At 38.8% G+C, this 15,093-nt stretch overlaps 1 protein-coding gene across 3 annotated transcripts in view; it reads right to left on the reverse strand.

The window, feature by feature from the left end:
* lzts2a (leucine zipper, putative tumor suppressor 2a) overlaps nt 1-9,595 on the reverse strand; it is a 52,266-nt gene extending 42,671 nt beyond the window's left edge. For 2 of the 3 annotated variants that reach the window (XM_043255173.1, XM_043255176.1), the window contains exon 1: nt 9,067-9,595. In XM_043255173.1, the coding sequence (XP_043111108.1) occupies nt 9,067-9,105 (39 nt within the window). In that variant the 5' untranslated portion in view covers nt 9,106-9,595. The remainder of the gene's footprint in view (nt 1-9,066) is intronic. The other variant, XM_043255175.1, reaches the window with a different exon arrangement.
* Nucleotides 9,596-15,093: the final 5,498 nt, after the last annotated feature.

Below are 15,093 nucleotides of genomic sequence, written 5' to 3' on the forward strand. Positions count from 1 at the left end.
GAATGCTGTGATTCAGAAAGTCTCCTGGAAATGTCGGGGAAGTTTTTGGACAAGGTGGCTATAGTGACATAAATCAAAGTTATGGGGTGGGAGTAGAGGTTTAGTGTTTGTGTTGTTGAGGAGAGGGGCAATAAAATTACTGTGGGGCTTGAACTAAACCCCAGAGCTCGCAGGCGGAGCCGCCAAAACAAGAGCAGCCAAAGAGACCATTCCTCATCTCCTGGCTCCAGAGAAGGGGTGGAGGAGAGAGAGCAGGAGGGTGGACACCACACCACAGAGAGAGGAAAAAACAACTATTTCTCTTCATTTTCCAACTGTCTGCAATTATGGTAAAATGTGAATAATCTGCACAGCGGTAACATTCATACAGGCAATTTATGGTACACCCCTATTTTCTTTTCATTTTGGAATGGGAAGAGACATGAGAGAGAGGGAGAGTGGATGAGAGTCAGCTGATGGAGTGGGCTGAAGAGGGAACAGCACCACAGGCGATCTGGCAGAGTCATTCACTAAACTCTATCCACATGGAGCTCACAGTAACCCCAGTTCCCACAATCACACTAAGCGCAAGCTTTCACATACGCACACACATATAAATTCTCTATATGGTGAAGCTGTTGAAGTTCATTCGATTTGAACTTTAACTGTTCAGGAACCTTTACCTCTGGAAAAAGCATTCTGTGAATCGCATTGTGCTGAATGTGCTGTTTTGAGGATTTTGAGGTCAAAGGAGTAATGTCAGCATCCCATAGGCCAAAATTTAAGTTCACCCGGTTTCCTTGGTAAAAAGCCAAAAGAACTCTTCCATTGGCTTTTTGAGAAATGCCGAAAAATAAGTTCTGTGAACAACAAATGTTTAATTCTTAGGCGTTGTGATTATCATCTTCACAAACGCATAAATGAGAGCTACACCACATTTGCATGACTTTCATCACTAAGTTTACGACAACTTTTTCAATCTTTATATAAAATCTACAAGGTGGAAAGTCTGAGTTTGAATATCGTGCAAAAGCATGAGTATAAACACACGTTCCAAACCCGTAAAACCTTTGTTCAGCTTCAGGACAAAATAGAAGGCCTGTCCCATTGACCGCCAGGTAAAATACACTATCAAGGTCCAGAAAAGTATGAAAGACATCACCAGAATACACAATCTGCCATCAGTGGTTCAACTGTAACGTTATGAAGTGGCGAGAATAATTTTTGTACTGACAGAAAACAAAGATAACGACTTTATTCAACATTTTGGATAATATCGCTGCACGCTGCTTCTGTGTCAGCTGCTATTCAAGGACATCTTCTGCATTTATGAACGCTTTAATTTGAATGAAAGCAGCGCGTCTGTATGTTGCCACTGACACAGCACACAGTGATACTTTCTAAAACGCCTTATTTTAGGTATTTAAACAATAACTTGCTCAAAAAAATCCATTGACTTTGAAAAGACGGACTTGGCGGTTCAAAAAACGCTCTAACTAATTACTTTGTTTTGTTGCAGCAATCTGCAAACACAGAAACGCAGCACAAAAATGAAAGTTTTCTCAACATCTACTCACCAACAATATTCATAGCGTCAGTGTCAGATTTATTATAAAACTAGATTAGAAAATAAATTAAAGCAGAGGAGAAATACAGAGCTAATGCCTCTGTTATCCAGCCAAGTCATTATAAAAAGCCAGATTTTGGCGATTAATCAATTTGGCCAAAACAATTTATCACTGATATTGAGTTTACTAAGTAGTTGAGCAACAGTGAATATATGGCATGCATATATGGATTTATAAAGTGATAGCAATTACAGAGTATGATACAGCTCTATCCAGATTCATATGTCAGACTGCAGAATCTCATATATTTAAAAAATGGAAGAACGATCCAAGATGTCTGAAGAACAAATCAAGATGTCTGGGGATTCAGGCTTTGTTTGCGTGCCAGTTTAGTACTTCCCAGACAAGTCTTTATTTCTACACACAATGTCTCAGAGCAAGCCATTGGAATGTCAGAAAAATGTGTGCTTCATTTAGTGGGCTCTCGGCATTCAGTTCTGCTCTTAAACACTGCCATCCTGCCGAATGCTTGCTCAATTGGTCAACACATTCCGGGCTGAATCCTGGCCTGTCATGAATGCTACCCGCTCACCGTCATAATAGACAGCACTGAAACAGTGTTATGTCTTCTGGACCATCTCTTGACACTCTGACCTCATCCCATTACCTTCACAGATACCTCTCAACATGGGAACAGCAGAGAGGTTAACAAGGCCATTGAGAGAGGTCAACAACCTTGCTGCAGTCGCTCTGTGCTTCTGGAGATTAAGTGTGAACGCACGCCATAGTTTCACGGTGCGCTGCAAAGCTGCGACTTTCAGACTCAGGTCTCTATATTAGACGGCTAATAAGTCTGATGGCCTGCATGTGGGATGGGGGTGTTTAAGGACACAAAATGAGAGCTGTTTAGATTGCTGTGCTAGGCTGTGTGGATGGTAATCCCCTCACAAGACGAGGCAATCTAAGCCTACACAGCTCTTTAGACATGCCTGAGAGACTGCCGTCATGGTTCAGCATGACTGGACTGAGCATTAGCCTTCTGGTTTACGCAGCCCGCCGCATCGAAGACGGAGACACAGAGTTTCAAACTATAGATCTGCAATCTTTTAAGCAGAGGTTCTCATGCAGCCATCAATTATACAAGCGACAAATTCCACTAAAGATTGATTTCTGGATTATCTTACATAGCCGGTTAAAATCTTCAGAGGGGACGTCAATATAGGATTTCATCAGCTCTATAATTGAATTGCTATCTACATGGCTTTTCTCCTTTACGGCATGTCATGAACTTTATGTGAACTTTATGTTCAGAAAAGGCAATTTGCACATGGGTTTTATGAAAAAGATTCTTGGTAACACTTTATCTTAAGGAGCAATTCCCACTATGAACTTGTTTCTCATTAGCATGCAAATGTACAGTATATTGGCTGTTTATTAGTATTTTGCATGACCATATTTGACCATCCCATACCTAAACCTAACAACTACATTACTAACTATGAATAAATTAGAAAACGTCTGTTAATAGTTAGTTAGCTAATAGTGAGAATTGGTCCCCAGACTAAAGTGTGACCAGATCCTTTAACTGAATACTTTTCTATACTATTTTCAAAACAATTTAATAATAATTGCTGAAAAAATGGCTAGTACTTAATTTTTAGAAAATTTAAAGACTGAAAAAAGATACTGAATGAGTTCAAAGACATATAAATAAAAATAGAACAAATTAACAGAATAAATAAATAAATATAGAATACATTATTATGTAATTTCTTCTATATTTATTTGTAAATTAATTATCCTTCAATCTAGGATTACATGAATATATGGAAACTTATTTTTAAATACATTAAAGAGAGAATGTTATGGAGAACACAAAATTACTGATTTACCCTTTTAGTTTACTACAGTTTTCTTAATCAACTCTATTAAGTAGAACTACTAACTATCTACAAAATCTACCTGGTCTAATGGCATAAAGGTACTTCGGTGGACTTTTTAGCCAGACCCAAAATACGCAAAGTATTTCCAAAAGAAATGAGCACTCGATGCAGTACAACAGTAAAATGGAGCATTAACTTTTAGCAACAATCCATGGATATATAAGTTCTGTACATACCTATAGCAACATGTGCTAGGGATCACATATTGGACCTGTATTTTAGCGCCACTCTGTAGACATCTCTCCTTAAAACTGCAGTTACTGCAGTAAACGTTTGCAGTAAGGTACGTAAAAACAGCGCTGCACAAAAAGTGCACAGAGGTACATATTTTTATGAGACCAGGTTTTACAAAATACATGTGACTAGCATAAATTTACTGTGACGACAACAACTGTGGATCAGTTGTGACAATTGTGTACAATTGATTACGTTTAAACCTCCCTCATTCCCTGTTGGATTAGTCTTGTGCGAGGTCTGTAGACTGGATGTGGGTGTTGACCACACACATACAAGAGAGGCATTAAAGAGCCGCTCTGTATAAATGGTGATGACATACTGGTTAAACAGCTTCAGTGACTCCAAGCTTGATTCAGACTGCAAACTTGGCATGTCTCTGCCATCTTCCGCTCTTGAACCGATGTTTACACACTTAATTAAAGATCAGAGGTTAAAATTCAGGCAAGGTCAGCTGTTGTAAAGCAGGAAACTCTGGCATGTTGCACAGTGTGCTTGTTTGTAGTCCATGGGAGATGCACTGGACCCGCCAGCAGCACAGCAGAAAGAGGTGAGTGTCAGAGCGTGCCTCAGGCGGCGCGAGCGGCTTGTCTCCTATCATAACTCAAATCAGCATGGGACGCACTGTGCAGTGGAAACAGTTGTGAGCCGAGGACCCCTGCGTTGCATCAGCTTGGAGACAGAGATGGAGAGAAAGCGCTGCGTGCTTTACATCTCTCACAGGCCAAAGATCATAAATCAGGGGACATACAAAAAGGACAGTGTTTTCATAATGTTTCTTTCTCAGTGAGGGGGTGTGCAGATTTGCGGAGCCCTTTGACAGGGCAGATTCCTGGCTAATAGAAAGCAGGCCGAGCCTGAGACACTGGGCTAGTTCAGAGCGCGATATATATAGGTGGACAAAATATGATTATTTGATAACGGGAACATTTTTATCATAATTCATGTTGATAATAATTACAGTCATTATTTGTTTTGCTCACTAATAACAGCTGTTAATTGGGTCTCGTTCACTAATAATTTATATGCACAGAAAATGTTTTGCATAATTCAGAACAAATGCATATGAATGCAGATGAATTTTAAAAGTTAATGAATTCAGATTCTAAAGTTAATGCATCTGGATTACTCTAAATGAGCGAGCAAGTGCCTAAGGTTAGTCAATTTGCATAAAACACATATAAACCATCTTATGTTCATCTTCACAGTGTGTGAGTTTTCTGGTTCACTTGTTCATGTATTATTGTACATTTTAATATGACAGTTATTTGGCTGTCACAATTTGTGAAAAATGTATGCACAAAATGAACACATGAATGAGACCCATTGTTCTTTTTTGCATATCATATTGATGTAAATAAGCCTCTTTGTTGCTTATTATTAAAATATTATTAAAAATTTACTCACATTATTTTGTTGCAATTACAGTAATTATTTTATTACATTTTCAGTGTAAATACATCTTATTATATGCTTAAGTAAATCTAAATACTGCTCCAGATGCAGCTTCTGTGTCACTTCTCCTGTTGCAAAAATGGATTTTGTTAATAAAAGGATGTATTCATTGAAAGTAAGAATCTGCAATTAAAAGAGACATGCAATATCATGTAATGACATTTAATAATAGCAAATATCACCCTATACGTTTTGGGAAGTTTTGAGGAATCGGTTATCCATGACCAGACAAGGTACTAGCAAAAATAAAAAATAAAAACTTTATGCCAAATTATTTTTACCAACATATACTTTTTGGCCAGTACCCCTTGGTGCATCCCTAATTCTCTCATCATACAAATGACCAAAGCTCACGAGACACATTGTAGTACACATCACTAGTAATCACGTCTCTACAGAAAGTGGATGGGTAACTTTGTGGGAGGAGCTTAGATCTTATCACTCTCACTGTGCTGACTTCACCCGCCGAGGTCAGTCGTGAGGCATGAGTTAACTTGTCCCCAACATCCCAGAAGTCAGCATTACACTGACACCTTGACTACATGGATTTATCAGAATAATGGCTCCTCACAGTTCTCATTATCACAAACATTCAAGCACTGCGTTTGATTCATTTATCCTGTGCAATTCTGCCTGAACTAAAATTACCCGGTGCTTTGTGACAGATTGAGATTGAGGGGTCCAGTCGACAGCCACAGAGAGGCCTGTAATCGAGCCGAGCAATGCAGATTGTACAGTTCCAATTTGTAAATCCGTCACGAAACTTAATCCACGTGATATATTGGCAGAAAGTGAAAGACAAAACCAAGAAAACAGTGTGCCGGATATTGATTTTCTCTCAGGAATATAAACGGATGACTCCTCCCTCAACATGATACAGATCAACTGCCTCCACACACAGTGCCATAAATAGACACATATGCATATCCCAGCAAATCAAAACACTATATCTACTGTCAGGACTCCAATCACGTAAAAATACCATTATTCTTTCAAAATTCAGACAGCAAATAATAAATGGCTATGTTAGAGCCACTCCAGCAACTAAATCGAAGATTTACAGTATTCTCCATGCCAGCGCTGAATTTTTCCCACACCGACCATATCGGAGATAACCTCGTAAATTCGGTGCCCTAGAATGTCGGTGTATTGACGTGCACTTCCAATCAAGACAAAAATCCTAGGCAAGTTTACAAGCAACGCCTGCCAAAAGCCATCCGACACCCTATGAAATTACAAACTCTATCTTCATTCGTGCAGCAGATGCCAGATTCATTCTGAAACAGATGCTTTGTTCGTTTTATCGGTCTCTGTATTTGTCAGTCAACACTAAAGACCTTCACATGTCCGGTTCGGTAAACCTGTCAGTGCAGTTGGATGAAAGTTAGATGGTCTACATGGAATGTGTGTCACTTGACTTAGTGATCATTGAGCGTTTACCTCTGATTCCCATTTCCCACACACTGTTAGCAACAGCTGGGCTTTCACAGTGCGACCAGCCTTCCAGCACACTGACTTGCCTCTCTTAACTCTATAAACACACTGACAGCTCATGTGAGTGATTCCCTTCGGCCGGACTCATAAAAGCAGTCTGTTGATATTAAACTGCCCGCACTTGTGAAATTATAAAACTACGTGCAGTGCAAGTCCACCAATATACAGCATGCATATTGGGTAGAGGGATTAAGGAAAACCTCAAATGTTAATAATTTATATTTATACATTCCACGTTTCTCTTTGGAAAATCTTCAAAAATGACTTTTAAATCAAGTCCCAAAGCTGTAAATTCTATACTTCAAAGACTCAAGGCTTTGAAATTAAATACAGCTGCCAGGTTAATTTGTCAATTCTCATTCATACTGTTATGCAGTACATTGAGATGAGAAATACAATCAATAAATGGTTCCAGCACAGAGACTGATTGAAACAACAAGCAAACACAAGGCATAGAGAGTATTTATAAAATGAAATGAAATATAACTTTCACCTACCTACTTCCATCCTAAATACTTTCATTGGGATGCCTGAAGGCAGCTGGGTATGGCGGATCATGTGCAGTGCCAGAAATGAGAAAGTCAGTATGTTGCCATTGGAGCCTCCAAATTTTAAAGATGGCTACAAGTACAAGTAACAGTGATGCATGAGCGCTGCATATCCTGTTTCGCATACTGCAGCGGTTAAAGCCCTCAAAAATGCAAATAAAGATACTTCTAAATATGTCTTACTGTTTCTGACAGTATGAAGAATGTCTTGTTAACAGCTGAATCGTATATATTGTCTAATATTTCATCTTCCACTGATGGGAACCACAAGTGGGTTTCTAGTGTCTGGTGATAGGGGACTTTGTGTTTTCAGTTCATAAGATCTTTCTCTGCGCTGACAGATGAAACAGAACTGTTCTGCTGCGGGTGGTGAGCACGATGGGTAAGTTGGCCAAAGTTACGCCTGATTCTTTTAAAGAGGAGGAAAAGCTCGGCTGATGTTCTTCTTGTACTGTGTTTAAGCACTGCAGTGTCTTCCAGCACGACAAACGCTTGAATCATTACATTAAAAGGGTTGGGTGTTCAATGTCTTTTTCTTCCCTTTTAAGCTGTTCCAATTCAATACGGAATATTCAACTGATTTACAATTTGACAGTCACTAAAAACACCGTCTTACAATTAACACAACATGTACTATAACTCTTGTCATACAGAACATAAAACAAACGCTGGTTTAAACTACAACAGCTGGCTGAAGAAAGCTGCGATACTGAAGTAACAATATCACACAAAACATGTCTAAAGCATCATTAAGAATCACAGGAATTCCCAAATAACTCCAGTATTTGCATGTAAATCTAGTAAAGGGGGGGTTGTGGGATGAAGGGGTAGAGGTGTAAAATGTGACAGATAAAGATCCTGAACTGCAACAAAACCTTTGAAGCAGACACACACACACACACACTGCATTCATCCTCAGATAACATCGTTAAAGGTAATTAACAAGTCATAATTATCATACAGTACATAACACCAGCCAAAGGTGAGGTCTGAAGCTACTACAGGGATTTGTGAGAATGTGTTAAATGCACACAGAGAATGAACACAAAGACTTTCAGACAATGTGACTCCAGGAGGGACGCTCCATATGCTGTAATTAAAAAAGACACTGGGATGCCATAATTACTTTTGCTGCGATAAATTGGTGTCAGCCTACATTCAACATAATTATGACCTTTCTAAGATAAAGCATTCAGTGACTACGGTCTCACAGATAAACTAACAGCAAACGCAGCGCACACAAGCACAAACGAAAGCGAACTAAGATGAACTTTAGATGATAAAAACGAGTGAGACAAATGGCAGTTTTACTAGCACAAATGTTCCTGGAACACAACGTTTTGCACACAATGTCTGGAAATTAAAGCAATAAAATTGAACTTTCAATCTTACTGGTGTAAGACATTTTACATTGTAATGAGATGCTATTTAATAGTAACAACTGATGCTCACACAATGTTACCAGTAAACGACCAGTCATGTTTCCAGCCAGTAATGTAGTGACAAAAATACGATTCTATACCAAAAACTGTCACTGATAGTGCTTATTATCAAAGGAACCAGTTGGCTACTACAGAGTAGAGACTAATAAAAATACTTGTTAATTGTAACTAATGTAGCCTAATAAAAAGGTACCAGCATACTGGGAATAATAAGTGAGGTTAAAATGCGCATTATCCTGTAGGATTAATTAGCCTACTAGTAAATAGAAATTAACTTACTGCAATAGCAAACAGCAAAGCATGTTAAAAACGACTTTTCACAATCGTGAAATAAACGCGAAGCGTCTGTAAGGCCGTGGGCTCGAACTCGCAGTAAAGTTTCGAGCTGATTTCAGTCACTCACCGTTGACTGCGTGAAGAGCGCTGGAGCGATAGCGTCCATAAAGAACCAACACGCCTGAAGAAAGCGCTGCTTTCACTGCTTCCAAAGGCTGGTGAAGTTCACGCAGATCTGAGCCCCCCTCTCTCTCTCTCTCTCTCTCTCCGTGCGTCTCTCTAAAGTAGGACAAACTCCCGTTGCTGAAGGTTAACACGCGCAGCCACTACACATCTCGGCGTCCATCCTCCTGGAAGCGACTGCTGCGAACTGCCTCGAATCCCGCCGCCCCTCGCTCCGGCTCCGCACTGGCCCGCCGCTGGCGACCGAGCACCGCTGATCTGGAGCGACAAGCAGCCCGGCTGTGGGAGAGTGCCCATGCGCGGGGGCTCGCGACGGCCGACCGACGCGCTCGAGTCCGCCAGGCAACTTGAACTCTAATGTAATTAATGTCGCACCGACGGCGAACGGTCGCTGCGGACTCTGTTTATCGGACGCGTTTAATGCTGACGCTAGAATATGTCGACTACAAACATTTCGTATAAATGAAAATGAGAGTCACGGTGAAAAAAAAAGAAAGAAATGTAGGGCTAGAGAGGACTTCGGGGGAAGTTGTCAGAATTGCTGTATTTCTAGAGCTTTAAGGTTCAGACAAGGCTTTAAGTTCACATAAGGCAACGTGTTACCTTATTTATTGAATAAATGTCCTGTTGTTAATTACAGTAGCCCTATTTGTTGCCTAAAAGGGTTTGCTATTTTGGTTGCAATGTTTAATACTGATGCTACAATATTAATAAAAACATGAGTCATGATAAAAAAAAGTAAATAGCTCCTAACTCAAATAACTCAAAACACTATTATTTTCTAATTTGCTGTTTAATTAATTGTTTTATGCTTCATAATTGTTTTACTGTGTAAATCTTAAATATATGTTCTACTGTGACAGCCTACCCCTATGACCTGAAAACATATATCCCGTTGTTTATTTCAGAACAATAAAACAGAAAATAGGTACAAAAAATGTCAGGATGCTTTGAAAGGTATAATATATACACTTTAGGTACTGATGTGTAAAGTACTGACATCAGGTACTAATACAGGTGCATTTAGGGGTAAACATAGTACAAAGATGGACCTTTTAGCTTTTGTAAACTCTGTACTGCTTCACTGACAACTTCACACTGTTTTCTACACTCAATAAAACAGCAAAAACAGTTGCTGGTAGCTACTGACTTAGTATTATTTGCATACTAGGGAAGTCAATGGCAACTGTTTGGTTACCAGCATTCTTCAAAATAGTTTTGTTCGTGTTCAACAGAAGAAATAAGGCTCAGACAGGCTTGACACGTGGGTGAGTAAATAATACATTTTCATTTTAGGGATCTGAACTAAAAAGTGTGACAACTAGCCCCGAACTTCCCTATTCAGCAAGAGACATAACCATCCCCACCCATATTGACAATCCCACATATTGTTTATTGATTTCTGTAACGGTCTATTATGCAGTCCTCTGGCCTGCAAGAGTCTTTGAAATATGACTCAGTACTGTTTAAGGTAAAGAACTGAATAAGCACAAAGGTGGAGGCACAAAGAGCAAAGGAGTGGTTATATTTGTTATATCATGAAGGTACAACATGTTCTTGTCAAGTAAAACATGTTTTTATTTTATTTTTTAATTTGCCTGATCCTCTACATATTTCCAAAAGGTCACATCTGACAGCACATCATTAGAGAAAGACTTTGATCACCATTCATGTCATGAAAATGTTTATATGTTGTAGATATAGTATATACACCTATATAGAAAGGCTGTGGGGGGCTTACCGGGGGTCTCAGCGGGACAACAAATATGTCTCACATTCACAGTTTATAACCTGACTTCAAAGCCAGAAATATTGTTCATGGAATCATCGCTAAAGGTTAAAAACCATAACCAAAACTGAAAGAGCACAGCAGATCTAATGTCAAGCAGTCTCTGTATAGGAATTAAATATAAGTATCATTTTCAACAACACTGCAACATACTGTATAGTTCATACATAAAATGCACTTACCTACAAAAGGCTTTCTGATATTTAAAATAAATTCATTTGCATTTTAAATGATCTAGAAATATATATGTATTACATAAGAGTATATAGCTGTGTTAAAATTAACTTAAGAGTTAAGTTAATAAAGATGAACTCTTAGAACTGACTCAAATGTGAAAAAATTTGACCATTTGCAGTTTTATAAATTGCAACTGCAACTCTGATGTAGAGCCAGTAGGTTGTCATAAACAAAAAATAAAGTCTCTTAGTTCATATGAGTTCATTAAACTAAAATGTCATGGGGCTCAATTAGACATTCAGTTTCAGAGCAACGTAGCAAGCCTGAAGGGATTGATTTGCATAATTCAAAACCTGTTAAATCAGCAGCATGCACTGCAGCATAAACATTCTCACACATACTGTACATCCTTGTACTGTACACGACCTCTCAGACACAGCTCTTCTCTTTGTCCACTAATCACTTCCCCAAAACTGTTTGGACAAAACTAGGCCAGTAGCAATCTATTTTGTTCCCCAGCTTGTTTGATGTTCTGCTAATTGCTGCATTGTCCTTTTATTAAACTTGTTTGCTAAGTCAAACAGCGATTTCACACATTAAAAACTCTAGAATCATTTACATAGGAGTTTAACACAGTTAGAGTACTGTATATATTCTGAACAGGACAAACTCCTCAGCAGATATTGTGTGAGGCATTAATATTAGAAATGTGTTTCTATCTCATTTTCAGTCTGAGAACGTCTGAGAAACTATTCTGCAATCCATCTTTAGTCTTAGAAAGTAACAGAAAGTGTAAATGTAATCTATGGACCTGTTCCAAATAGGACATGACAGCAGGGCCATCTCATTTCTCCAGCCAATTTCTCCATCAGTACAAGATTCAGGACAAAGATGGATAGAGAGAAAGAGCGAGAGCGAGAGATAATGATCTGTTTACCCTGTATCCTGTGGCTTCATTTAAATTTTCTAAGGTCCAGAGTTTGATGCACAAGACGAACAAAGGTCTTACGGGTTTGGAGCGTGAGTAATAATGACAGAATTTATATACTGGGGTGAACTATCCCTTTAATTAGAGATAGTTAACATATAGTTGCAAAGTTGCTTATAGATAGTAGAATGACTAAAGTGGACTATCGGAAGTGTAACCATCATTTGGTTGAAGTAACTTCATTTTAAGGATGTCATTTTGTGAAATGGCAGCAACCAATAACGGAAGTGACATGTGCATTAAGAGTTTCTTATCTTTGTGAAGTTTTGGACCAGAATCACAATGTTCTTATATAAAGAGTTACTTCATCCCAAAATGTACACTTTGTCATTATTCACTTATACCCCATAGGAAAAGCTTTGTTTGTTTCGAACACAATTTAAGATACTGTTCCATTCCATATGTTTTGAAGCAACAAGAATACTTTTTGTACATGAAAAAAATAAAAATAATGGCTTTATTTTGCATACTCTCCACACGGAAGAGACAAATTGGTTAATAAAGTTATTATTTTTGTCTTCTTTGCGTACAGAAAGCGTTCACATTGCTTCATAACACTATGGTTGAACCACTGATGGCTGATGAACTATTCTGACGACGTGACAGTGTTATTTACCTGTACAAGCCTTGTCACAAGCCTCCCGGTTTTCATGCAAAATATCTTAAATTGTTCCCTGAAGATGAATGAAGCTTTTATATAGGTTTGAAACAACATGAGGGTAAAAGATTAATGACAAGATTTTGGGGCGGAGTAACCCTTTAACGTATATAATTTACTTCTTGTATTGCTCGTGATACTGCATAGAGGATTGACTTATGCGGATGGAAAAATGTGCATGTGGATGGATTTGTTTACCACTTTGTAAACCAGGCATTTTATTAGAAACTATCATTCCACTTTCAGATGAAAGAGCAAAAAAATGCAAACAAGGAGGCCAGCGTAATTCTTGACATGCAATACTGTGAACACTTTGTAATCAGATCTGATTGATAAAGACAGGATCTTGAGTCATTTTGTTGGAGAAAGCTTAAAGAAATCCCTTAGGGTTACTGCGGATGAAAATCCTTGCCATATTTTATAATGCCTGCCATATTTTCTGGTCAATTGCCCATTTCACAAATGCTGCAGTAATGAACCAGAACGAGGAACTCTATCACGACATTTGTCAAACGAGTACTAGGAATAAACAGAATCATGCCTGTACTCATTTATAATTTATTACAGATTTTCCAGATGGAAAATCTTACTAATGCCCTGCATATTGAGGCACATAGGAACATGAAATCAAAGAGTTAATTATTGGGAATAAAGCTAAATCATTCTACACGGGACACGGGTGTAAGCACCAGGGGCACTGGGCAGCATACTGTACATTTCTAAGCACGATCATAAATGCTCTATCAAGCGACTTCAAAGGAAATCCAAACATAATGAGTGCAGACTAACACTAAAGTCTGTGCCACACTTTAATTACTCCAGCTCCTCTAGAGAACTCTTACCAGTAGCCTACATTCTTGCCATTCCTATGATTGTACATGGGCACAAAATGGGATTATAATTTTACTTAAATGCATGGTTTCCCAGTTGGGTTTGCTTCAGTTGGACACTGCGGAGCAACTTGACAGCGAGCAGTTTTAGTCAAAGTAGTCTAGTCCAGAGTCGCTCATTGTGAAGCGAAGCCATTGTGTGGCTAAATTAAGCACCCTTTCAATTCAAAGAACCAGTCTGCAACCCTCACCCCAGCCCCAACCGACCCACAGAGCAGCAGCACAAAAGTGTCTTTGCTTACAGAGGAGCTTTTGTGTGTGTAGTTAAGACTATCTGGCCCTTTTCATGGTATGGTGAGCTACTTGATTATGCCATTGCTGTCCAATTGCCTTTATTTGAGACACCCATAGAGGGACGAGTGGAGCCTCAGATCAGCAGTGAGAGAATTTCAGACACTAAGGCTCCATTGCCACTTTGTTTCACTACTTTGCAGACTTGTATAAGGGGAATGAGTGCAGTGTTAAGCAGCTGAATTCTGCTTTGTTTAGTGGCCAAAGCTGTTCCATTACTGTCAATGGTGTGCGCCCCAGCGCCCTGGATCTGTGTGTTTGTGCAAGTAAAACAGGATGTGGAGTAGTGGATCTACACTGGCATGTTTTTAATGTGAGAAAACATTTGCGTGTGCACATGTGTGTGCTGTGTATGTGTCACCGTTACATAAGTGCTCCCTGCTGTCCTGAGGGGGGGTGGGAACCAACCAGAAGCTGCTGCTCGAAATGTCTTTTAAACTGGCCTAGGCTCAATCTGCATGATTCATGATTCACAAGTCTGCAGGAACATATTTAAGGATGGTAAAAAATCATGGGCTTTTTTTCAATAGAATGCAAGTGTATTTAATTTAAGCATTTGCCTGTCTAAAAATATTCAGAAATGTAATTTTTTTCCCCCTGTAATTGCTTTTATAATTACACTGTTGACCCTTACTTTACACCTTTAGCCCACCCTTAAATCTACCCATATCACCAAACCTGTCCCTATCTTACCCATATCTCACCTCAGTAGCAGCAAAAGTGTTTTGCAATATGACTAAAATAAGTACATTGTACTTATTTTCTGATGTGAGAACATAGTAGTTAAGGCCACCTAATATAAAGTGTGATTTAAAATTGCTTTAAAACAGATGTTTTTATAAAAATATAAAATATTTGACTGTCACTTTTAATCAAGTCAATGCATCCCTGTGCTATAAATGTATTAACATCCCTTTTAAAAAAAAGTATGGACCACAAATGTTGGTTCCCTCTCATAAAAAGGATGCACTTAAAACATGGGATGTTTTAAAATACACACACAGTAAAACTGTGCACTCATTTTTCATCACACTGCTGGTCAAGGACAGGCTGTCCCAGTGCTATATGAGAATTTTCTCTGTGGGGTTGTACCATTACAATATCTCCATCATCAGCTCATTTGATACTAATTTATTTTAAAACCGAATGCTTAGCAACAGCAGACCACAGAAAAGAAG

The sequence above is a fragment of the Puntigrus tetrazona genome, chromosome 13 (assembly GCF_018831695.1).
Source record: "Puntigrus tetrazona isolate hp1 chromosome 13, ASM1883169v1, whole genome shotgun sequence".
Taxonomy (NCBI): domain Eukaryota; kingdom Metazoa; phylum Chordata; class Actinopteri; order Cypriniformes; family Cyprinidae; genus Puntigrus; species Puntigrus tetrazona.